This window comes from Schistocerca cancellata, chromosome 5 (assembly GCF_023864275.1).
Source record: "Schistocerca cancellata isolate TAMUIC-IGC-003103 chromosome 5, iqSchCanc2.1, whole genome shotgun sequence".
Classification (NCBI taxonomy): domain Eukaryota; kingdom Metazoa; phylum Arthropoda; class Insecta; order Orthoptera; family Acrididae; genus Schistocerca; species Schistocerca cancellata.
In genome coordinates, this window is record NC_064630.1 from 553,684,567 (window position 1) to 553,712,057 (window position 27,491).

Below are 27,491 nucleotides of genomic sequence, written 5' to 3' on the forward strand. Positions count from 1 at the left end.
ATGATATGGCTTGAACAAGGAGAGGATGGAATTTTCATTAATCACTGACAGCATATTTCCCTTTCCAACCATATAATAACTTCAATGACACACTGCTGAAATAAACAGTTTGCAAACTTCACATGGGAAAACATACAACCTGGTTGCACTGATACACTTCACCTGACTAGAAATACTAGTGAGCAGATATAATTGTTATTTGCTGCTTGTAACTAATCACAGTGTAACATCTGTGGTGATAAATTCCAGAAATCAAATATTAATGTTGCAGAGTGACACAAGTTATGAATTCTTAAACTGCAAATTTAAACTGTAGCAAATTGTAACTGAAAATCACAGTTACCAAAAAGCAGTATTCAAGGAAATCACAGATATTAGAAAGTCACAGTTTAGTCCATCCATACTTAGAACTCTATCCACTGATCATCTCAGGACTGAAGCCTTTGGCTTATAAACTCTTTGAAGTATCCCCCCTTATCTTTGTCTCCTCTCATACTCACAATAGGTGGATCCCTCTCAACCTGGGGTCTGAGTGAGCTGCCTCTGCTTCCAAACTTTTCCAAACCTAACCTCATTCCTCCCTGAGGAAGGAACTAACATTTCCAAAAGCTAGAAATATATTTCTTGAACGTAGGAAAGGACTGGTTACTACTTGCCACAAAGATGACACATTCACTTGCAGACAGGCAAAATTACCAAAAGACAGTTACATATAGCTTTCGGTTACAGCCTTCATCAGCAAAAGAGAAACACACATCATTCATACACACAAGCAAGCACATCTCATACATCTGACCACCAACTCCAGCATCTCTCACTGGCCTGAGGTGCTAGAGTTGGTGGTTATTGTGCATGAGGTGTGCTTGCTTGTGTGTATGAATGGTGTATGTTTTACTTTTGATGATGAAGGCTGTGGCCAAAAGCATTATTTAAGTGTCTTCTTTACGGTAAGTAGCAATCTGTCTTTTCTGCACTGCTGATATTCCTGCATGGAGTTCCCATTGTTTGAAATTTATTACTTCTGTTTTTCAGTGCATTTGTTGATGGTAAGTAGTGGCAAGTCAGTGTGCTTCATTTTAATTTTACTCAAAAGAAATATACTCCTGATACATTTAATTAAAGAGTACTCTTTGCTTCTAGAGATCACTTGTAGTTATTAACTGCAATAATAATTTACCAATATTTTCAAATTCTTTGCCGTAATTTCTGAGCTCTTCATATATTTCAGTTTCCAGATCATCTTCGGCAGCCTCATGAGCCATTGCTTTGTACAGTTTACAAGCTACTAAAGCTTTGGCTAATGCTTCTTCACCATGCTGCCACATGAGCAAAGCCATCTGCTGTCGCTTGGTTAACACAGCCCATGTCTAAAACAATCAGAAAAGTGATCAAACGTTAACAGAGTATAAATTTTGATGAACAAAGTTCAACATCCAATGAATTATGAAACAGAATTGCTGGCCAGTACTTAGGAGGTAAAAGATGCCTATAAACACATATAGAAGTGAAATAAACACACTGCCTAGATTTCAGAACTAATAATTCCTTTGTAAAAAAGAAGTTTAAAAAGAACACACAGGTCACCCAGACCCTAGGATGAGAGAGACGCACCTGTAATAGGTCTTCCCCAAAGTATCTCTCTCTCCTCCCCAATGAAAGAACTGCCAGTTGCAGAAGCTAGGTAGTATGTCCCTTTTAATTTTTTATGCATCTCAATGTATCTGTCAGCAACACGATACATTTCATCTCTTGAATACTTTGCCTCATAATTTACTAATTTCCTTGATTGAATTTTCTTTTGATATAATCTTCAAATTATAGTAAATAAACCAGAACAAATGTTATTTACAAGCAAAAAAGCAAATGAAGAGAAGGAATGAAACTGCCAGGTGCAGTTGTCATATATGTGCACTCATGAAACAGAAGAAAGCGTCAGTGAACTGCTGCAATATCTTCCTTTATTTTTGGGAGGAGAAAGATGATAGGAAGGAAAGTTTTATAAACCAAACACAGGAAGACATTGGTCTTAGTTGCATGGATCATTTATAATGCTGTTAAGATTCAAATAGAATAGAACAGAATATTATTCACTTTCAAACATGCTTGCATGCATTCGTTGTCAACATATAAATAAATTAACATATATCTATAGTTACAACATTACATGGCCCCTTGCCTAATTAAGTTGTAACTACATTATAAGAAGCATTAATCTAAGTTTTTCCTTTAGGAATGCACATTGTTATGCAAGCTGACCTCTATTTAAAAGTCTAATACAGTATGCCACATTGAATCAACATATCACATTAATAACATCATAAAACATTACTACAGTGAAATCTCTATATAACGTTTTTCAAGGTACCTCAAATTCTGAACTCTGTATAGAGGAAAACACTATAAAGAGGAAGGCTTCCAAATAATAATTATAGGGCATTACTGAAGATCAGGATACCACTAATCAGCTTTGACAAATGATGCCATAGATGACATTTTAAACTTTCACAATACTGTAATATGATATTCATTGCAAATGATCAATGTATAAAATGATTAGTTTTTTGTAATTAAAACATGGGGCCCGGTAGGTGGATGGGTTAAAGTAAATGGCACCAAAAAGATCACAAGCAGAATGTGTGTCACATGTAACGCGACCAGGTTCTGCCGCTGACATATGAAACACGCTGAGCACAGGCTTTCCGAGCCGGTGCAAACTGTGGATCCACAGAGCGGAAAACGATGTATCTACATCCAGTCACTCAAACGTTATAAAGAGGTAAATAATTGACCAGGGATGCAAAAATATGAGCACTACATGGAGGAAATCATAATATAGAGGAAACGCAGTAAAGTGGAAAATTTAACATTGTTTATATGGGCTTTTAGTCGGGACCGAAAAAAACAGATGTAACATAGAGGAAAACATTATATGGAGGAACATTATAAAGAGGTTTCACTGTATTTATAATTTTATGGACTTAGTGAATCAAAATTCCGAGTTCTCTATTCCTTCATCGGATGAAATGCTTTACCTTTGACCTAGGGTGCCCATAAAATAGTTTGTAGTGGGAGTGGTGGCTTGACCTGGAGGTATGGAGCATTTTTAATATTCTGGAAGACAAATGGCAACTTGTTAGCAGCTATAAAAAAGTCCCAGATCAGGCCCTGTTAAAACCCTGCACAACACTGACTTTTAAATCATATTCTTGAAAGAGAAAGACCTAACTATACTGTTTTTTTACTAGGGAGCTAGGGGAGGAACCCTTACTTCCAGGCATGGGTGCCCTTGCCTTTGACTGATTTCAGTATAATTTCCTAGCTAATGCGTTACACACTGACAGTTTTCACCATCAAAATCTCTTGCTTTCTATGACTGATGATAAGTTTTTATACACAGTGTCCCATGTAATGCAGCCACTCCCAATATTTCTCAAACCGTTCAAGGCATCCAAATAAGAGTTTTGGTCAATAACAGGAGTGAGTATTTTGTTCTGTGGACAAGTACCTACTTTTGTTAACCATTGTGGCACTGATGCAGTAACTTTTTTCACAAGGAACTGTAGGCATTTTTAACAAAACTCCATAGACTATGGAAAGAGTAGCTTAATGACAAAGCTCACATCAATGTTTAACCACAAACATTTGGCAAGAATGTGCACAAAAATGTGCTGCACAAGAGGCTGAAGTCTGAGAAGAGCATAGTTCTTTGGAAAAATTGGCATGTACTGTGTCATTCTCTTTCTGTTCTTCGGGTATTAAAATCCAATAAGAAAAGTACGTTGCCCATTATTAAGGTATGTTATTGGTTCAATATTTGACATATTATGCATTGATCAGCATAACAATACAACAAAACACTAAACATTATGCACACTCTCATTTACCAAAATATTACTTTAATTTATTGAACAACTTATTAATTATATAGAATGTCCAACCACACATAGAACACTTTAAACACTGCAGCTTTGAAAACATAACAAAATGTGAAAACTTGTGAATGGATGATCTGTTGTTGCAGAAGAACATATATTATTGCACATGTGCAGCAGGGACAGAAAAAATAACAGTAATATCATATATAAACATTTTGTTTCCATTTTCTGTCAGATTTCAATACACTAACAATGTCTATTGTTGCTTATTGCACTACAACATCCCCAGAAATTTCTTATACTGTCTGAATATAGATGGTAACTGTGGTGCTAAATTAATTTCTCATTGACTTTTGATGAAACCAAATTGTCAGAGGTCAGTTACTTGGTGCATTACTAAGAACAGTTGCAAATTTATTATGCATGTCTAAAGCTATAGTATTGCTGATTACACCAAGATGGCTGATTATTTTGAAACCTTGAATACCACGCTCCCTCAAAACAGTTTGCATAACAATAGTATTCTTTGTCAGAATGTGGATAGCGAAGCTAGCCTATTACTTAACAAGTTTACAAGTAACAAGTTTGGAATTATTACTTAGTTTATTATTTAAGTTAGAAGTATTATTTGGTTTAGAATTATTATTGTTATAGTTAACAAGTTTAGAATTATTTCAGATGCCAGTATATAGACACTTAATGGCCTGAATAAGAGGCAACTGAATGACCATTAACCAGTGCAATTGAAGCTTCTTTGTACAATATTTTGAAAATAGCATTACAGTGAAATCTTACCAGCAGTTCATTAAATGGGTAATCAAAGAGGGCTGTTTCTTTTGTGGCTGGCAGTGTCTCAGCAAGCAAGCTGAGAGTCAGATTTGTGTTTCCATAATAACGTATAAATGAAGCACTGTTTCTGTGCACATGTGGTGACTTCTTCATAACTTTTGCATATATCAAGCGAAATTTTCTTCTAGTGTAGTAAGACCTTAAAGAAAGACAAATGAATTACACACAATTATACTGAATCATTTACTAGAGTAGGACATCAAATTGTACAAGCGTATTGAAAAATGTAGTAATACAAGAAAGGCTTTGCAGAATCAAAATAGAACAAACTCTTAGTGGAAAAAGTAAAGATAACCATTCACCTTTAGGGTGAGGCATTAAGTGGCCGACAGGTACACAAGAAACAATGAAAATATTCCTGAGCTTTTGAACAAGCCTTTGAAGAACAACAGTCTATTCCAGCCATGATGTTCCAACAACACATTAATACAAACTATTTATTTGCAAATGATTTTATAAAAATGGTTTACATAATAAACAAAAGGAAGCCATTTCGTTAGTTACGATGACTCACTATATAAGATGTATAACTTAAACAATCACCTGTAAGCTCCACCCATCAATTTGTTTATAACTAATCCAATATCGTGTAACGTGTAAACATAGCCCCGAGGAATGTGAGGTCGAACATCACGCAATATGTAGCCCAAGGTATTCGTAGGGCCTTGTTTCTGTAAAACAGTAACTTATTATCAGTACCAGCAACAGAATCATAACTACATAATTGTTTATAACAAAAGTAATTTTATTGGTGATAATTAGTTAATAGTAAACTGTTTCCTCTACGATGCAGATCATACAAGCTAAAGCAAACTTCTTATCAGAAATAAATGTAGGATAATAAATATATGTTCTAGTGTCTCATGAAGGGACACATTATGCAATTTCAAAGCTGTAATAATGACTTGTTAACCCTAGAAATGGTCATACCCTAAATTAAATACAGTAAAATACGAGGTGGCTAAAATGTTGTAATGGAATCAGCACACAGATAAATTAATCAAGATGCTAAATTCAGCATGTTGTGTCCTTAGATGCAACTCTCATTGTGTTCACCTACAGACAATTATTATGTCTTCTTTAGCGTATTTTTAAATCACTATTGTCTGACGGAATTATATTCTGGGCAGTGCACCTAAGGTAAACAAAGCATTTACCCAGCAGAAACAAGTGAAATGCTTAGAAATATACATCTATCCATCATGTACTGCTTCTGTATAGGCCATGAAGCACACAGAGGCATTTAAACAGGCATTCTTCCCTTGCTCTTTATGTGATTTGGAATAGGATGAAATGCTATTATCTGATACAATGCTAAATACTTTCTGTCATGCATTTCACAGTGGTTTGCTGAATATGTATGTGGATGTAGATGTAAACAATGGCAGGTACACCTGGAACTTAATTACAGTCATCAGGAGGCTAAATCATTCATCATCAATATGTGACTACCATCATGAAGGCATTCTGAATCTTATTGAATGACAATTTAAAAGATGGTATCGATATTTTTTATCTTATCCAGTTATAACACATCATAATGCTGATGAACAGAGAAAAACTAAGGGACATATAACTATTTTCTTATGGGGCATTTGTCTTTTCTCACAGGAATCATTGGATAACAGCAACAGAGGTGAATAGGTTTGGTACACAAATCTTTTCACTTTAAATATTGGCTTTTGAAACTGTAGATGCTACCTGCATTGCCTCAGATATGAGGAGGAATAGGTATAGAACAAGCCTGCATACAAGTGCCAATGACGTCATCAAATCCAGAAATGTTTACCAACTTATTTTATGATTCATAGCAAAAATGATCTCTGTGCAATGCAACAAACTCAGTGTGTTACATGGCAGTACCACTGTGTCAATAGTATAGAACTAAACTTTTAATAGAAGTTTGAATAATTGGTTAGGGGCATCTGATAGAATTCCAGTAAAAGAATCCTTAACATAAACAAAATTATGAGGCAGCATTTACACAAATGTAAAATATAGTTGACACATTGAAATCTGCATGAGTGCTATTGCCCCATAAAACTGCATCAAAGTTCATTATTAATTTTCACTGTTTGAAACTTACTGTATTATAAAGCTCTTCAAGACGAGGTATGGAAAGAAACTTCCTCATACTAACACCATTTTCGAGGAGGAGTTTCACGAAATCTATGCGATCATGTTCCAAAGCTTGCATCATGGCTTCTTCAAGGGCACCTAAAAAAGGAAAAAAAGAAAATATAGCACCACTCCAGAAACTATTTTCAGGATAAGTTACAGGATGTTATTCAAGGGATCCACTTACCAGGAGGCCACTCTTGGCCATAAACAAATATTTCTGAACGTGCAATGTCCACACGATTCCATGTAAGAGCAAGACTTAATTGCTCTGAAGGAGATAAATGTTGGCTCTTAAAAAGAGCAGTAAGAATTGTTTGATCAAGTTCCTGAGATTTGCCTTCTGGACGATCTGTGATCCGAAAAACTGTGATCTGAAATTATTGCAGTTCTTGGAGAACTTTAAATAATATGCACATACAGGTAACTTGCATAAATTAAATGTTAACAACAATGTACTTATATTTTTATGGTGAAGCGAGTAGTCAGTTTTGTCTTAAATAAATTTTCTTTTCTAACTACTTATTACTAAACTATTTTCAAACCCATATGTTTCAAGAAGGAAAGTGAACATTAGAGAGTTTCATCCTCAGATGATTCTGTTACATTTTATATGTTGCAAAATATTTGGATGCAAATTTATTTCTTATCCATTTCATTGCATAATTATAGAAATTTAATAGAATTTTGTGTTCCCGAAATCATAAAATTCTAGTAAGTGCAAACTGTATTCTATATCATTTTTTTCTACCTTATGATGTCAAAATTCCTCTTTTCTTGCTTCTTGTGTTATTCAACACTTCAACATAAAACGAATATGTCAGTGTTTTTCATACAGCACTAGCCGTGCAAACTCAGTTATTCACAAATTGTGAATTTAGTATTTTGTTGTGTCATGTGTATGTAAGTTTATTTTCCTGATCATGTGATTCGTACCCACACAAGGTGGTCCTAAATTTTCTTTGTAAACCCTTATAACGTGTAATAGGCACTGGGTAGATAATAATTTGAATATGAGCTCATTCACAGGCACAAACCATTCCCATCTTACAGGAACAGTGATGTAAAATAAAGCTTTCATTCTCCTGCATCTGTTGAATGTAACAGTGTAATATTTTACTGTGGCTAGTAATTACTGCATATTAACAAGCTAAGTAATATGATGATAATGCCTACTGCAGAGACAATGAAGAATTTATGGATCAGTGTAAATAAGCAAAGCAAAGGTACTTTGGAATGTAATTAAGCATGAAACAAATGTAGTGGGTAAGACAATTAACAATCACTTCACTGATGACAGATGAATATTCAAATAACTGGCAACTAAATTAATTGATTTATTCCTAATAGTAATAGAAAATATGCAGGGGTGGTGATGAGGGGTGAGGTGAGGGGGAGGGCCACCAACAGCTGATCCATTAGACTTACTTTTATAGGCCTTCCTTACTCCACCTGCACATTTCAATTTTTTCACCTTAACTTTTAAAGAGATAATAAATATTATTAAGTCACTGAAAAGCAAAAACTCTTTTGGCTACAATTATGTTTTGAGCAAATATCTGGAATCTTGTGCTGATTTGATGATGCTTCCTTTGATGTTAACTCTGTAATAAATCAGTGAGCCAAAGCGCATTTTCTGAAAGGCTGAATTACACTAAAGTAGCACACGCAACAGGTCACTAACCATACAACCATCTTCCTCCTTCCAATTTCCTCAAAATTTTTTGATAAGGCTCTTTATGACAGAATACGCAACCTCTTTTCTGACTATAGCATTTTAGTAACATCACACTTTGGCTTCCATGAGCACCTCTCAAAAAAGAAAGTAAAGTATGATCTTGCAAACTCAGTTCTAACAGGAAAGAAAATACTGATGGCATTTTCTGGAACTTTGCAAGGACCTGTTGCAGTGACAAAAATATTATAGTGTTAACAACAACCCATTGCATGGTGACATCATATCTCAGCAACAGAAAATGGAGCTTCACATTAACAAATGATAATATGGGAATAAAATGAAATTCAAAGTGGGGATACATATGTACTTGATCCACTCCTGTTTTTGATCTACGTGAATGAATTACTCGATTTAAAAAACTGTAGTTTCCTGAAGACACAAGTACACTGCATGAGAGCCCAAACACATCCATACCAGACACAGTTAGAAGAATAGTGGAGTAGTCTTATGATAAATTGGTAATTAACTCTTTATCTTACAAAGATCTCATACTATGAATTGCAGACAAACAAAAATAACCAAAAGGTACCAGAAACTGAAAACAAGTTGCACACAACAATTTGTGAAATTTCTAGAAATACAAATGGATAAGGAATTGAAATGGCATCAGCACATGAATAAGTTAGTCAATAAAAAAGCTTAATTCTGCCTACTTTGTAAATAATAATCTGTTTCACAGTGCTGTCCTGCAGATGGATATGGTAGCATTCTTTGTATTCTTTCACTTGATAAGTCTGTAACTGAAAACCTTTCAGCAGCCTCTTCAGGAATCAAGAAATTTTTACACTCATGCACCAGTACATTTACACACTAAAGGTGTTTACAGTAATAATAAGATCAGATTTAGGAAGAACTATAAAAATCAGAACCATAATACTTGAAGCAAAAATAATTTCTATACATAATTTGTGTCCCTATTTATGGTAAGAATGGAGTTTTATATTATGCTGTAGCAATATTTATTGCAGTTACAAGGTAGCTGATGGAATCTTATGAAATCAAAATCATAAATGCATAATGTGAAGTAGTGAAGTATTAGATAAAATAACAGCAGATGGATGTGTGCATGCGCACACACCCACCCACCCACCCACACACACACACACACACACACACACACACACACACATTCTCTCTCTCTCTCTCTCTCTCTCTCTCTCTCTCTCTCTCTCTCTCTCTCTATGAGTGACTTATGGAACATGATAAGTGAATGAATGAGCACACATTCTGTGTTGCTGTGTGAAAATAAGCCATATGCCCACAGTACAAACAGTGGCTATCAGTGAATACTGATACCACACTGGTTAGCTGACTTCCAACTGAAATGATTACCTGAGTTACAGTAAATAACTGTTACTCTTTCATCCAGCAGATGCCGAAGAACAAAACACGTGGTTTACGTGACTGGTTGGTTGGTTGACTCTGGGGAAGGAGGGGACCAAACAGCGAGATCATTGGTCCCATTGGATTAGGGAAGGATGGGGAAGGAAATCACAACTCAACTTTCACATGATTCTTTCTGCAGAATGGGACCCTTACAACTCAGAAAATGGATTTAAATTCAGTCCATTATCTACAAACCACTCTCTACACATCCCAGGAGTTTGTAAGTAGGATTTAAAAATACTCTGAATGTTTGAATCCATAGCAAAACATGTTATATCCTATTTCCTGTTCCACCTCAATTAATCAGAAGATATAGATTAACAAGTTAAAAGACAACAAGGAACAAAACAAACCATCATCTCACACAAACATACAATTCATAAACTAAGTAAGTATGGCCTGTATTAAGCTTTCAACAAGAGAAAATGGTTACAGTCAGTCTTTCAACAATGAAAACATACAGTATCAGCAGGCAGTGTGCTTGAAATTAAGTTTATTTTCATTTACCTTTCTAAAGCTGACTGCACACTGAGATTTAATGTAATGGTTGAAAGATAGTGGAAAGGAATTTGTCAGTCTTGTGGAAGAATCATTTGCTGCACTTGGCTAAAAGTGTTAATAAAACTGTTACTACCCATCATTGTCTGCCAAAATTACCTATGCTATGCTAAATTCAGTTTTTGTCTTTAGTTACAGTCTTATACCATGTTCCACTACTAATTAAATTTCAATTTTTGCTGTCTTACTAATTTCTCTCTAGTTTTTCCTGAGAAATAATCTCTGCTGTTTGTAATTTGATGCCAAATTTTCTGTGTAGACTTATGTAAAACTAAATCCTCTATCTTCAGCATTCTGTACAACAACAAGATTCATTACCTGGTGATGAAGGTTGATGGTGATGTTCACTATTGGTAAGAGCTGCTAATAATAGTAATTTTAATACATAATTTGCAGTTACCTCTGTTCAGTCTGTTGTTGAGCTTAACAATTGATTCATGTGTGTCATCACAAGTAAGTAGTTAAGCATCCCACATCATTTCAGATGAAAATTTAAATAATAGAGGTTTAACTTAAGTTGTACGAGGTCTGTTCAAGAAATTCCAGAACATACGTAATTTTTCATTGTATCTTCATGGCACAGGGACAAACTGCTAATCAATGGTACTACTGGGACGAGCTGAAACACCTGTGATAAAATGTGAGAAGGAAATGGCCTGAAATATGGCAAGACCATTCATGGCTCTTGCATCATGGTAATGCAACCACACATCCATTCCTGTTGGTGCATGATTATTGCTCAAAAAACAAAATCACTGCGCTGCCTCATCCTTTGTACTCTCCAGACCAGGCTCTTGCAGACATGTTTTTACTCCCAAAATTGAAAACCCCATGGAAAGGATGTATCAGTTGTGGAGGAGGGTATTTTGAACAGGATCACCCATAATACATAAAAGATAAGCATAGACAAATTTTATGGATAAAGTTCCAGAATTTTTTTAACAGACCTTGTCTAATGAATAGCATTAGTCACTCCACTTCAAGGTTGAGGTGGTAATGATGGAAAATTAGAAATACATCACTCAAGCATTTCAGAAGCACTCTTGTGACACATGGTTGCACATCAAGAGGGATGTAACCTGAAATGGGCTAACAATTTGTGAAATACTGAAAAAGTAAACTATACATATCAATTTGTTTAAGTCCAATGTGGCAGTCTAATATGGACCAATTACTGCAGGAAATTAAATGATACTGAAGTCCACGTAACTTTAATTTTGAGCTCTTGAAGCCAGTAATTTATTCATTAAGAGAAGAAGAGAAAAGATGTGAAAATTTATGGCACAAATAAAAAATGAAGCACAGAGTACAAGAGCAGCAGGAAGTAATAACAGAGTGATATCATTGTTGCTTCCAAGTTCTGTAATGTAATCTAGATTTTCTCTCTACACATATCACTTCAGTTGTGAGTCTTTTGACTTAGCAATTTCAGTTATTTTCCTCTCTCGTCTTCCTTTTCCACTGTTTTTCAAAAGTATGAGATACAACAGCATTATCGTTTCATATAATTGTCACCAAATAAGACCTCGTGATAGAAGGGAAAGTCAAATGAAAACAAGACTTATGGAAAAAAGTAAGTAAATTGTTTATTATTTCAAAGGTATTCACATCACTGATTCCACATTTATCCTGCTGTGAGACAAGGCAGTCAATGCATATTTGAAGAAATCTTTGCTGTTGCCTACAGAACGATGATTGTACCTAGGTGTGTATCTCTTCATTTGAAGCCAATCGACAGTCATGAATGTCTTTCTTCAGGACTCCAAAAATATGGAAATCACATGGGGAGACATTGGGACTGTACAGATGATGTGTGATGGCTTCCTAGTGAAACTTCTGCAGCCTAGCCAAACAACCATGGAAACATGTCTTGTCTCACAGTGGGATAAATGTATCAACAGTTAAGATGATTACTTTTGAAACAATAAACAGTTTACTTACTTTTTTTATTTCTTTGAAACAATAAACAGTCATGTACATTTTTGTCATCTGTCTCATTTTCATTTGACTGCCCCTTATACTTCATGTATCTAAAAAGTTCAAATTATGTATCTGAACAGGTATATTCTTCATTCTCATGTTCGGATTTTGAGTTTAATTCTGTCAATACTTTTGGTAATAAATAATAAACAACCAGCACAACTCCTTCTAATATACATTATGATGCAGGAGCCTTCAAAATTTCATTAATATGTTAAAGGTATTCTGTGTGATTCTATACCTATATATGGTGCAGGAAACCTTTCAACTTATAGGTGAGGGGCTCTAATGTTGATACATAAATGCACTCTTATTTGGGAAATGCAACATCCATGAAAAATTATCTAAACATGCTTTCTTCCATTTTATAACAAAGAAATAAACAATGTATTTATTTGTATGAATCTTCTGCTTAGCACTTTGACAAGTGATACCACAGAAACTGGAGCAGGCTTGGCTGAAAGACAGACAAAATTTACTTCTACTTACCAAATTCTTTTTTCTACTGCACTGTAAAAGTTCAGAATACAGGCATTCTGCTTGTTCTAGGCTGACTTCAAATGTTTTCTGGATTGTTGTAATAAGATACTCTTTCATGTTTTCCAGGACTGATGCTTCTCCATTTTCAGAGGCATACCTGAATGTTAAAAAAAAGGGATATTCCATCTTACTTTACTGGCTTAATTATTTTCCAAATTTAGAGTAAATATTTTGAAATACATCTTTACTACATCTGCTAGTTTAAATTATTATGATATTAACACTGTGACTTACTATCACTTTTAGACATGTTTGCTTACGCTTTCTCATTTTTAAAAGCTTGATGTAGCTAAATACTCTGCCTGACAAAAAAGTGAAGCACACAGAAGGAAGGAGAAAATGATGTGAAATGAAATGCCATAGGTTGTGTGGGTATGTGATGTTATTTCAGTGCCTATAGTATTGTGTCGAATTTACAAATAATTTGGCAATATGAGCCCACTTATCACTGTGATGTTGCTAACATCCTGGCCTGTATGCATGGACTGGTTCAATTAGAAAGGGCATCATAGTTGTTGTATCCTCTCGAGGCAAGCTGGCTGACTACTGTTTTAACTGGCCCTTGACATCTAGGATACTGGCATGTGTGGTCATAATACACTTTTCCAGGCCTGTTAATGACACTAAACATGAACAACACTAATGCACTCTGGTGGCCATGCTACCTGCCATAGATAACTGCAACTCCAATCATTTACATACCCACTAATGATGTTACATGTACAAAGTTACACTGACATCTGACCATGTCTTCTAGTTGCTTCATGTTTTTTGCCACACAGTGTATATTCTAATTTATATCCACAAATTCGTTATCTCCTTATGCTTAAACTACATATTTTAAATAAGGACCCATGAAAAGTGCAGGATGGATTAAGGATACTTTGTTGCTAGCTATGTAGTGGAGATGTTGAGTCACAGATGGGCACAACCAACAGACTGTCAAACAACTAAGTTTCAGCCAAATAGGTCTTCATCTGAATTAGACAACACACACACACACACACACACACACACACACACACACACACACACACACACATATTCACATTGCAACTCACACACACATGACCCCTGTTTCTGCCTGCCAAGGCCAGACTGTGTGCAATACTGCATGATGGGAGAAGCAGTATGGGTGGTGAAGGTAAAGAGAAGGCTGGGGCGAGGAGGAAGGAAAGTCAGGGTAGGGATGGCTTTCTGGAGCATACAGGGTTGAGGTGGAGAGAGGAGAGGGCAGCTGGGTGCAGTCAGGAGGTTAACCAGAGGGAAGGGGTAAGGGCGTGGGGCAGCGGAAAAGGAGGCATGTAAAAAAGACTAGAGATGCACTGATGCAATAGATGGCTATGCAGTGCTGAAGATACAGTAGGGAAGAGGATGGGTGGCTGAAGGACAATGACCAACAAAGGCTGAGGCCAGGAGGGTTACAGGAATGTATGATATATTGCAGGCAGAGTTCCCATCTGTGCAGTTCAAAAAAGCTGGCTTTCGTAAAAAGGATCTGGATGGCACAGGCTCTGAAGCAATCTTTAAAATGAAGAATGTTGTGTTGAGCAACATGCTCAGCAACTGGGTGTATAGCTGTTTCTTGGTTGCAGATAGCTTGTTGGTTGTCATGGCAACATAGAATGCAGCACAGTGGTTGCAGCTTACCTTGTGGATCACATGACTGATTTCACAGGAAGCCTTGCCTTTGATGGAATAGTTGATGCTTGTGACCAGACTGGAATAGGTGGTGGTGGGAGGTGGTATGGAACAGGTCTTGCATCAAAGACTAATACAAGGATATGACCCATGAAGTAAGGGGCAGGGAACTGGGGATGCGTAGGCATGGATGACAATAGTGTGTAGGTCCTGTGGGTGATGGAATACCACTGTGGGAGGTGCTGTAAGGATACTGGGTAGGATATTCCTCATTTCAGGGGTTGATGAGAGCTAGACAAAACCCTGGCAGAGAATGTGATTCAGTTGCTCCTGTACTGCGTGGTACCAATTCGGGAGTGGAATGTTCTGTGGCCTGGTGGTGAAACTTTGGGATATGGTGAGTGATTAGAGATAAGGCATGAGAGATCTGTTGTGTACAAGTGTGGAAGGTTAATTATGGGCTGTGAAGTCCTCAGTGAGACCCCTGACATATTTCAAGACAGTCTGCTCATCACTGTAGGTTCAACGGCCATGGGTGTTTAGTTTGTATGGGAGGGACTTCTTGGTAAGGCATCTTTGAGGTGGAGATCAACATCAAGGAAGGCAGCTCGTTGGGTTGAGGAGGAACAGTTGAAGCAAATGGGGAGAAGGTGTTGAGGATCTGGAGGAATGTGGATAGGGTATCCTCAATATCTATCCAGATCACAAAGACATCACCAGTGAATCTGAACTAGGAGAGGGGTTTGGGATTCTGGGTGGTTAGAAGTTATTTCTCTACATGTTCCATGAATAGGACGGTACCATGGGAGTGCACATTACCACACAGTGGATTTGCTTGTAGGTGATCCCCTCAGAGAAGTAATTGTGGGTGAGAATGTATTTGTTCTTGGTGACCAGGAAGGAGATTGTGGGTGTGGAACCCCTCAGGCAGTGGGATAGGTAGTGTTCAATAGCAGGAAGGCCATGGGCATTAGGGATGTTAGTGTAAAGGGAGGTTCCATCAGTAATGATGAGTAGGGCACCATGTGGTAAAGGAACAGGAATTGTGGAGAGTTGGTGGTGGAAGTGGTTGGTATCTTTTATATAGGAGGGTAGCTTGTTGGTAATAGGCTGAGGGAGTTGGTATACAACAGCAGAGATTCTCCCAGTGGAGATACAGTAACTGGACACAATGGTGTGTCATGGGTGGTTGGGTTTATGGACGCTAGGATGCATGTAGAAGGAAGGAGTGCAGGGAGTAGTAGGAGTAAGAAGAGAGAGAGACTCTGGGGAGAGGTTCTGGGATTACCTGGCAGAACAACTCTGCCAGCTGTCAGATTCATCCACCTACAAACCCTGTCACAGTGACCCCATTCTAGAAATCAGCAGGACCTCCAGTCTTTGCTCAAATCCTCAGGCCCATCCCAGAACCTCTCCCCTGAATTTGTCTCCCTTCTCACCCCTATCACTCCCCACACTCCTTCCTTCTACATGCATTCTAAAGTCCATAAACCCAAATACACATGACTACCCATTGTATCCATTTAATGTGTCTCCACAGGGAGAATCTCTGCTGTTGTAGACCAACATCTTCAGCCTATTACAAACAAGCTACCCTCCTATATAAAAGATAGCAACCATTTCCTCTACCAGTTCCTGTTCCTTTGCCCTGCTCATTGCTATTGATGCCACCTCCCTTCACACTAACGTCCCCAATGCCCATGGCCATCTGCTATTGAACACTACCTTTCCCATTGCCTGACTGGTCACCATGACCAACTACATCCTCACTCACAATTAGTTCTCCTATGAAGGCATCACATACAAACAAATCCATGGTATGCAATGGGCATCTGTATGGCACCATCCTATGCCAACATATTCTTGGACCATGTAGAGGAATAATTTCTAACCATCCAAAATCCCAAACCTATCTCCTGGTTCAGATTCATTTATGATATCTTCATGATATGGATAGACGTTGAGCATACCCTACCCACATTCCACCAGATCCTCAACACCTTCTCCCCCATTTGCTTCACCTGTTCCTCCTCAACCCAATGATGATGATGATGATGATGATGTTTGGTTTGTGGGGCACTCAACTGGGCACTTATCAGCACCTGCTCTTCAACCTGACAAGCTGCTTTCCTTGTTGATCTCCACCTCATAGATGCATACTTCAGCACCTCCATCCATATCAAACCTACCAACCACAGCAACACTTCCAACTCAATAGCTGCCACCCATTCCTTACCAAGAAGTCCCTTCCATGCAAACTAGCCACCCATGGCCATTGCACCAGTAGTGATGAGCAGATCCTCTTCAAATATATCAAGGGTCTCACTGAGGTCTTCACAACCCATAATTAACCTTCCAACCTAGTATAAAACAGATTTCTCGTGCCTTATCTCTCAAGTCACCCACCATATCCCAAAGTTTCACCACCAGGCCACAGAGCATTTCACTCCTGAATCAGTAATATGCAGTACAGGAGCAACTCCGCCAGAGCTTCGACCAGCTCCCGTCACACCCTGAAATGAGGAATATCCTACTCACTTTCCTTCGAACACCTCCCACAGTGGTATTCCATCACCAACAGGACCTACACACTATTGCCATCTGTGCCTACACAACCCCAGCTCTCAGACCCTTACCTCATGGGTCATATCCTTGTATCAGACTTTGATGCAAGACCTGTCCCATACTTCGTCCCAACAGCACCTACTCCAGTCCAGTCACAATCATCATCTATCCTATCAAAGGCAGGGCTACCTGTGAAACCAGTCCTGTAAGCTACAAGCTAAGCTGTAACCACCATGCTGCATTCTACATGGGCAGACAACCAACAAGCTATCTGCATGCATGAATGGCTGCCAGCAAACTGTGGCCAAGAAACAGCTAGGTCACTCGGTAACTGAGCTTGTTGCCCAATGCAGTGTTCTTCATTTTAATGACTGTTTCACAGCCTGCACAATCTGGATGCTCCTGAATCGTGTGGGACCTCTCCCTGCAATATACCTTACATTTCCATAACCTTCCTGGCCTCAACCTTAGTGAGCCATTCTCCTATCCCCTTCTGTGTTCCATCTCCAGCACTTTACAACCCTCTAGTACACCAACTCAACCACAATTTTCCCTTGCCTCCTTTTCTGCTGCCACTCCCTCCTCCTGCCCTCCATTTAACCTCCCAACTGCATGTAATTGCTGTCTCCTCTATCCACCTCGTCCCTGTTGCTCCCACAAGCAGCACTTTACATCCTGCATCCCCACTCCGCTATCCCTCTCTGTCCCCAGCCTCCTCCTTACCCCACCACTCATATTGCTTCTCCCATCATGCAGTATTGCACAGAGTCTGGCTTCAGCAGCCAGAGAGTGGTCATGTGTGTGTGAGAGTTGCATTTGTATGACAGTATGTGTGTATGTTGTCTAATTTGGATGAAGACCTTTTTGACCATAAGCTTGCTTTTTTAAATAACAAGATACCTATTGAAGTTTAAAGTTTCATCAGTGTGAGGGAAGCATAAGCTCAGATGGGACAAGGTTATGAAAACAACTGGTTGTGAATCTGTTTAGGGCACAGAATTTAAAACCTCAAGAGTAAAAGTGTTCCTTGCTTGGTATTTAATCTGTGAAACCACAATATTTTTTAAAAAATCTTGATTTTACAGAACAAGACTCAGACAGTTATGCAGTACATCAGTTTTTTGTATTCATTTTAGTATTTACCTGTACATAAGGTGACTTGCAGGACCAATAACAATCACTATCTCATAATGATTTCTCAACATGGTATAACAGCATTTCTGTTTTTAACAATACTGTACTACAAATTGCCCTACCTAAAGCTCTTGCCTCTTTAAACAGAGTAACCATTCAATGGTCATCCATTTTCAGTTCCTACAAATTCTTCTCTTGCCCTACTTTTACTCCTGCATGAAATACCTTCTTCAGTATATACTCCATGAAACCACATAATGTCACACATTCAGCTCCTCCATGGTTGATGCATTTTACAAAGCCAAGAACGATCATAAAATGGACAACTAGTATTAATCATATCATCTGGAAGCATCTGGCACTTTTCTAGCCATCCCAGTACTATTCCAAGTAAATAAATAAAAAGAGATACAACATATTATGAACTTTTGAAGTTAATAGCTCCTGTTTGGGGAGCTAAACAGAAAAAAAAAACTGGGGGGGGGGGGGGGGGGGGGGGGGGAAGGTTATGCAGTATGAAGTGTAGACTAGACTTTTTGCTTTCCTAATAATCACAGCAATCTTATAGCTGCCTCCTAGCTAGTCAGCCTCTGAACCAGTTTTCCTCTCTCACTACTACAGGGTGATCATTGTTGATAACAGTGCACATCTTCAGTTTAATCAACCTCATTTTGACAACAAAAGCATTATTTTATGATGGTCAGAAATACAGGTCTCTGAGTTATTTGTAGGAAGTCTTTCTGGAGGAAACCATTATTCCTAATCAACATGTTGTTGGTTTAGCAAATTTTGCAAATGTCTATCTTCAAATTAAATGTACACTTTTTCTCTTTTTATATCATGTTTTATATGGAGGCACCATTGTCCTATCTGCAAAATCTACATCTCAACAGTTTTCATTCCATAGATTTTTAGCAATACCATCTTAAACTTTGTTTCTATAAGATTCGACTCACTTTGCAAGTGGCTCTATATTTGCAGTTCACCGAGAGTATGATTGTCAGCAGTATGATCTCAATATTAATACTGCCATGTACATACATATATGTCATGCAAAATCTGTCATGTGATATATTCTCTCTCTATAACATCAGACTATCATTCCCATTAAATTTCCTTCTACCTCACAACTAATGCTCACATGACTGCCCCATACATAATATTTCAAAAATACCCAATTTTTTTAGCCTGTACTCCTGTCTAAAAGAAACATCCACATTGTTGTGGGCAGAGTTGTATTGTGTGAGGCTTTATGTGCCATTAATGATTTAATCCTACCACAACCTATTCAATGCATGTGCCAGTAATGAACAGTTCATACATCCTATAATATGCAGTATTACTTACATCCTATGAGAAAGCTGAAAAGGTACTGCAGCTCATTTTATGCCTTGTATCATTAGTCACTCAAACCAGTTACAGTGTATTCTCCAAAATTTTGTACATAGCTCTTTCCTTCTGCATGTCAGTACTTCATACTATCTATGACATATGTTGATTCTCTCAAAGTATTATGTCTCCAATGCCCAACTATATTCATTTACCCCACATGTATTTCATATGGTTTGTAATTTCCGTCATTTTTGTTTCCATACTAATTCCAAAACACATTCAGTTTGTAAAATTTCAGCTTATTTACATCAATGCTCTTACATTATTTCTCCTCTACTCATGTACCTCACCATTCTTCCTTTGGTAAAATTAAATTTTTTATTTGTGTATGCTTATAAAAACAGCCTCTTATTTACAGTATTCATTTCTCCCTTCATTCTTTTACAACTGTGACATGTTTCAATCTGTAAATATTTGTGGCCAGCCAGCCAGTTTCTGAGGCAAAACTGCAGCAAGTAAGCTCTGTGGGAGCAAATTTAAAACCTTGTTTTTCAGTGAAACTCCATAAACATATCTCTCTCTCTCTCTCTCTCTCTCTCTCTCTCTCTCTCACACACACACACACACACACACACACACACACACACACACACACACAAAAAGTGTTATTGACAGCGAAATTAATAATCGACAGATGAGATATTATAAACTCTGTCCCTCAGTTTTTTGACATGTGAGAGAGCAGGATTCCATGCAGAACTTAAACAAAAACCACTATCTCTATTCATAAGATTACTTGCTAATTTAGTTTCAACAGCTTCCTTAATAACACTATCTCAATAATTGGAAGCACATGCCAGAATCTACGTGTTGTTATATTCCATAGGATGACTGGTGTCAACACAGTGTTCTGCAATGGCACTTACAAAAGGCACACAAGCCTTTTGTAAGTGTGTGTGCCGCTTATGCTCAGTACACCGGTCCTCCACAGTCATGATATTCTGACCCATATATATAGCAAGGTATTTTGCTACACAGTATGGCAGAGCATCAGTGTTACAATCAGATGAAGAGGAACCCTCTCCTTGTGGACCTTAGGGAGGCCATATAACCTAGGGAGAACAGTGCAATAAGAATTGAGACTCTTGATAGACTCTTGCGATAAGTAACTTTTCTTCACAAAGCTGTTGGTCTTTCTCTCAACACTTTTTGTGGGGTCAGCACTAATCCTGCAATATACTGGATCAGATAGTAAACTGCATCTTTCACTTGTCCAAAACAATGGTACCATTACCGTTGCCTGCAAGTAAAATAACAGTATCCAGATTAACTCTAACTAAACGTAAAGCAGCCCTCTCAGCCACTGTGATATTACACTTTGGCAGATGTGCCACAGTTTTTTCTTGATAATGGCAGGGTGTGCTGCTGTCAAAATATTGGCAGTTGTCGATGACGTCACCTGGCTGCATTCTCATACGTTATTTGAACATTGTATTCCCTGGAAGAAACTAGGGCCTCACAGCCAGACAACTGTTTCCTCCAATATTAATTTCCCTGCATTCTGAGAATTTAGTGTCATATTTTTATAAAATCTTCTTAAAATTGTACCGCACAGCTTGCATAAAATACATTTTGTTGTAAAATAAGCACAAGATGCTTTTAAAAGTTTTTATAATTGACTTATTAATGTGAAAAGTGTGTTTAAAATGTTACAGATTTATTTTTGAAAATATTCATGAGACCTTGCTCCTCGTAAAAATATTTGTGATAGCATACTACTCTCTTGGGACATATGATTTTGGGTGACTGTTTTCCTGTTGCTAGTCCTGGTGGCTTCCTATACATTACCACACACTTACTTTCTTGTTAGTTCCAGAGAGAGAAAAGTTTAGTTCCATACATAAAGATTCTGTTTGAACCAGTCTGTACTGGTGACAGATCCTGGCAGCAACTTGGAATCCAATAGGTGCTGCCTATGGTTTTTAATCTGTCTGTCTGTACTTGCCGTAATTATCCATGAGTTAGTACACAATAGTGACAACAATGAATTAGAACATTTTAGTGATACTATGGCATATTATTAATGACACAATATTAAATTATGTTCCACACAATTCTGTAGCAGAATATTTACTTATGCATAAATGCTAGGAGATCAGCTGCACGACCAGAGCCATCACACACAACCACAGGTACTGGCGGATTGTCTGTGACATATTCCAGAACCGCTCTTATTGTGTTTGTTCCACCTTCAATTACTAAACATACCACTGGTGTGCTACAGTGTGTACCTGAAAAAATCATTGTAAATAATATGCATCAGTTAACAAACAATCAGTTTATTTATTTACAGTATTTCAATCAAATTGTGTATTATTTCACTAGAGTAGTTGTGTCCTTTATTTATCAATGCCATAGTTGAAATTTGGTGGTACATAAGAATGTTGAAAATTGGATGGTTAGACCAAGTAACTAATGAAGTGGTAGTGAATCAAGTAGGAGAGAAGACTGTTTTATGGCACATCTTGACTAAAAGAAGGGGTAAGTTGATAAGATGCCTCCTGTGGCATTAGAAGTTAGCTTGGTAATTTATGGAAGTGTGTGGGTGGGGGGAAATTGCACACAGATGAAGGCTTGAATACAGTAAAAAGGTTCAGCTAGATGTAGGTTGAGTGGTTATGAAGGTAAGAAAGACTTGCAAAAAACAGACTAGTAGGAGAGCTGCATAAAATGGTCTTAAGACTAATGACTACAACACCTTTTAACATCACAGCTGGAGTTTGAAAAGAACCATTTAAGAGAAGCTGACAACAAATTAGAGATAAACAGGCCAATTATAAGAGAAGGCCAAGTAAATACCAAATTTGCTTACCTGGATGAAGCTTTTGAATAGATATATATTTTTCAAGCTTTCTCCTGAGTATTATTTCAGCACCATATTTTCCAGTTATTCCATTATCAACCAGAAGAAAATATGCATGGCGGCTATTGAGAACAGCCAGTTTTGACCTAGAAATTAATTGTAAGGAATAAGAAAAGAAATTTATTAGCATACAAGTTTCATGGATAAAACATCATGTTATAGCATGCTCATCTCATCCTCAGTTTGGTTCAACTAGTACAACATAGTTAGAATATCATGCATTTCAGTTTTGTGACACATCAATTGATGAATTTTGCATGATTATGACATATTTCAATTGCATCTAAACTTATTGTACAAGCCCTTGGTCACTTATCAAATATAAACAACAGTGATTCAGTCATTTAATAAATTTCTGTTATAAAGTCATCATTAATAATCTCTCTTTTAAACAAATGAAACTTGTGTGTTTCAGTGAAAGCTACTCAAAAAGATTAGTAATTTATATTTACCTGGGCGAAGAAATAGAGTGATATGGTACATCCCTGTTATGCCCAATGAGTTCATGGTTATTTTCAACAATTCCCCATGGGGCAATGCCAATGCTGATGACACGACCACTACGTTGAGACCTTTCCAACAACAGTGCATCACCAACCTGTCTTGTTACACCTAGACAGAAGTATGATTACAGTGTTAAATCTTTTCTGCACTACAAATTGGTTATACATGAAACTTCCTATCAGATTAAAACTGTGTGTGCTGGATTGAGACTCCAACTTGGGACCTTTGCCTTTTGCGGACAAGTGCTCTACCAACTGAGCTACCCAAATATGACTCACAGCCCATCCTCACAGCTTTAATTCTGCCAGAATCTCGTCTCCTACCTTCCAAACTGGCAGAATTAAGGCTGTGAGGATGGGACGTAAGTCATGCTTGGGTAACTCACTCGTTAGAGCACTTGCCTGCGAAAGGCAAAGGTCCTGAGTTCAAGTCTTGGTCCGTCACACAGTTTTAATCTGCCAGGAAGTTTCAAATCAGCACACACTCCACTGCAGAGTGAAAACTTTGTTTTGGTTCTACATACTTTACCATATACTCAGACACCAAATCAGGGAAATATGCCACAGATTATATGAACCAGACTAACGAAATGATTTAGTCGTAAGGTAAATAAATAACATCCATGTGTCATGGATACAATTGACTTTTGAATGGAAAGTAAGTGCAGTACAAAGTAAAATTGCAATTTATCAACAAAATTAATCAATTTTTGAAAATGAGTCTTTTCTCTCATTCCATCTGTTAAGCCTCCCGTGACCTGGGATTCTGGATGACTTTTCCAAACTCTCCCCATTTCCTAAACCTCACCAACCCCTTTTCTTCATTCCTCTTCCTTTTCCTTCAATCCTTCTGCAAGGGGAATGGGCCACTGGATCCTTAAGGTTGCAAATTTCCTTAACCTTCATATATGTTTGTTATCCAGCTGCCACTTGGTGAGCAGAAAATAATATGTCATGTTGATATCCACTTTTTGACATAAGGATGCTTCACACACTGCTGGACAGACATGTCTGGAACTGTACTTAACATAATTAGCAGCAATTCTCAATGTCTTACTTCTTTCCACTCCCTACCTCATGGTTTTACATAAATTTCTTAGTTTAACTTTTGCCTCTCTCTTTCCCCTTTGTTTCCAGTCCTTAATTGTCTTATTATTTCCACTTTTCACTTTGTCTTCCTCTTTTAATCCATGATTGCTTCTGTTTATGTCCCTTCTTTCTCTGACTTGAAGCTGTCACAGTACTTGCTAATATACTGTCTTTCACCTTAACCTCCAACAGTGTTTTCTTCATCTTTCCTTAGCCTCCCCCCCCCCCCCCCCCCCCCGCCCTCCTTTCTCCTCACACCAGATGGATCCCTTTCAACTTAGGGGCTTAATGACCTGCCTCCCCCTCTTCCAGACCTATCCCAGACAATTCCTTTCTCTGAAGATCAGACATAGCTGTAGTCGTAAATGCTAGGTGTAAAGGGTGTCCCAAAAGGTACTTTACAACTTCAGTGTCATAACTCAACTTGTAATTAGCTTGGAGAAATAAGTTAAATTTATATGATCCACAAACTCAAAAGTTTTATTCTGGTTCTTTAATAAAGTTCTATGTGCACTCCATTGCGCAGGGTATAGTATCTAGTCAATATTTCAAATCATTCCCAACCATTTCTAGCATGTCCCTACCTTCATGTGCAACAATGTCCTGAGCATTAGCAGCACATTTTGACATGTCATCTGGTTTGATTTCTGTAACATGTGCAGTCAGTACAGAAACAAATGAGGATGCTTTTGGAGTTCCCAGTGCACTGTCATATGAAGGATATGCAGTTCTTTTGATGTCTTAGGAACAAATTTCTGTGGTTAAGACTGGACAATGTGTTGATTCTCTCCATATCTTCATCATTATTCTTTGCTCTGCATACAGGTTGCTTCAAATCCATACTCCCTGTTTTCATGAAGTCCCTCTGGATGCAGCCACAGTCTTTCTGAAAGATATAACTGCCATTTGACTGTACAGCAAGTTTTATTTCACAATCTAGGCTTAAGCCTTAGGCCATTATCACGTGTTACAGTTGCAACAGATTAAAGCACAATAAAACTACAAGTATCAGACAAAGTATCAGAAAAATAGCAGGGCAAACAGTTAAGTCAATTATGGCTGCATGATTTGTTCTCTTACTTAAGTATTATACATCAATAGACTTGAGTAGAACCCAATTCATTATCAAAACATGTATCTTTGGTTATGTAAACCAATTTTGTCCAACTTAAATGTGAGAACATTTGTATAATATGCTAATTTACTGGAAATTAGTATGACTCATTTGGTATGGTAGTGAAAGAAAATAGATGACCAAATCACAAGTTTTAAATTTGGCCACTGACTTAAAAATAAGTGAAACTATTGTTGCAGATCATCATAAAGGCATCCCAGTTTGCACCATGTGATCTGTGGTATGGGGAGGGGAATCTTTATTACACAAGACGCTTACATTATCTTTAAAGTGGGTAGAGGATGCCAGTGTTTACATAATATGGCGTGAAGAGCCACTTCAAAGATGGATCCCTTTCAATTTAGGGTCTGAATGACCTGCCATCCCCTCTTCCAGACCTATCCCAGCCAGTCCGTTTCCTCTCTGAAGATTGGATGCCACTACTCAAGTCCGCTGATTTATAATAATGTAAGTAAGAGAACAAATTATGCAGCCATAAATGATTTAACTGGTTGCCCTGTTATTTTTCTGATACGTTGTCTGATACATGTACTTTTATTGGGCTTTAATCTGTTGCAGTTGTAACACTTGATAATGGTCTAAGGCCGAAATCCAGATTGTGAAATAAAACCTGTTGTATAGTCAAATGACAGTTATATCTTTCAGATAAACATTTATTCATTACAACACATAAAAAAAGCATCTTGCATTTGTGCATGAGACAAACTTTACTTTTTTCTCTAAGTTAATTGCAACTTGGCTTCATGACACTACAGCTGTAACGTACATTTAGGAACACCCTGTACCATTTTCTGTTTACAGTGTTTTATCACTAGTATAGAAGCTGTACAGCCTGAAAGTAAATGCTATATGTCATTCTATCACTATAAACTCTAGACATATTGTATCACGCACCAACAACGAGTGAATGTGCCATCTGATATTTTGCCAAACTTAGTTTTGCATTCCAGAATGATACTGGCTGTAAAATTCTAATATAAAACATCCTGAATAGGCGTAGTCAAATTTTAAAAATGCCGTACATAGATACTAAGTCACCACCGAGAGTTAACTTAAGCTTCGGCGCTCACCGGAGCTTAAGTCTTGATGGTGACTTAGTATCTATGTACCACATTTTTAAAATTTGATTACGCCTATTCAGGCTGTTTTAGTTTCATTTCTAGAACATGCCCTCATAGACAGATTATAGAATCAGGTATATCTTCTGAAGAAGGCTCAATTACTTGCGCTGAAACCTAGGTAAAGGTTGGTTTCATTACTGCAATCGAGGCTGATAGTTTCTTTTCATGATTGCTAACTGGGCTGCAATGTTGAAAGAACTAAAATCACTGTGTATGGCCTTCCATATAATGGTGGCAAAAGTATGCCTACCTCCTTAGCACAGTACGCCAGACTGTATTGTGTAAACAGGATGAAGTGGCTTGTGTACATTGTGAAGTAGCCCTATATTTTTTTGGAAAGATTGTGAAACAAATCTTGTATGCTGCCACTGTGATCATTACCATCTCTATACAGTAGTGGCATTTATTCTGGACACTTTGAAGAAATTCATCGAATACTACATTCAGGAACTTATTTTAGCTGAAGTGAACATTGTAATTTCCACCAATTTTCAGGAAACATGTCCTAATGTCTGCTGTTTGAAACGCTGAGTTTATACACTCCTGGAAATGGAAAAAAGAACACATTGACACCGGTGTGTCAGACCCACCATACTTGCTCCGGACACTGCGAGAGGGCTGTACAAGCAATGTTCACACGCACGGCACAGCGGACACACCAGGAACCGCGGTGTTGGCCGTCGAATGGCGCTAGCTGCGCAGCATTTGTGCACCGCCGCCGTCAGTGTCAGCCAGTTTGCCGTGGCATACGGAGCTCCATCGCAGTCTTTAACACTGGTAGCATGCCGCGACAGCGTGGACGTGAACCGTATGTGCAGTTGACGGACTTTGAGCGAGGGCGTATAGTGGGCATGCGGGAGGCCGGGTGGACGTACCGCTGAATTGCTCAACACGTGGGGCGTGAGGTCTCCACAGTACATCGATGTTGTCGCCAGTGGTCGGCGGAAGGTGCACGTGCCCGTCAACCTGGGACCGGACCGCAGCGACGCACGGATGCACGCCAA

The 27,491-nt window shown here is 38.0% G+C and overlaps 1 protein-coding gene across 1 annotated transcript in view; it reads right to left on the reverse strand.

Annotated features, from left to right (window-relative positions):
• Positions 1 to 27,491, reverse strand: part of LOC126188678 (transient receptor potential cation channel trpm) — a 179,544-nt gene that overhangs the window by 86,368 nt on the left and 65,685 nt on the right. Inside the window, exons 4-12 of the mRNA XM_049930284.1 lie at positions 23,092 to 23,251; positions 22,589 to 22,725; positions 21,851 to 22,007; positions 12,994 to 13,141; positions 7,030 to 7,216; positions 6,811 to 6,941; positions 5,268 to 5,395; positions 4,671 to 4,863; positions 1,178 to 1,367 (exon numbers count right to left, since the gene is read on the reverse strand). Coding sequence (XP_049786241.1) covers positions 1,178 to 1,367; positions 4,671 to 4,863; positions 5,268 to 5,395; positions 6,811 to 6,941; positions 7,030 to 7,216; positions 12,994 to 13,141; positions 21,851 to 22,007; positions 22,589 to 22,725; positions 23,092 to 23,251 — 1,431 coding nt within the window. The remainder of the gene's footprint in view (positions 1 to 1,177; positions 1,368 to 4,670; positions 4,864 to 5,267; positions 5,396 to 6,810; positions 6,942 to 7,029; positions 7,217 to 12,993; positions 13,142 to 21,850; positions 22,008 to 22,588; positions 22,726 to 23,091; positions 23,252 to 27,491) is intronic.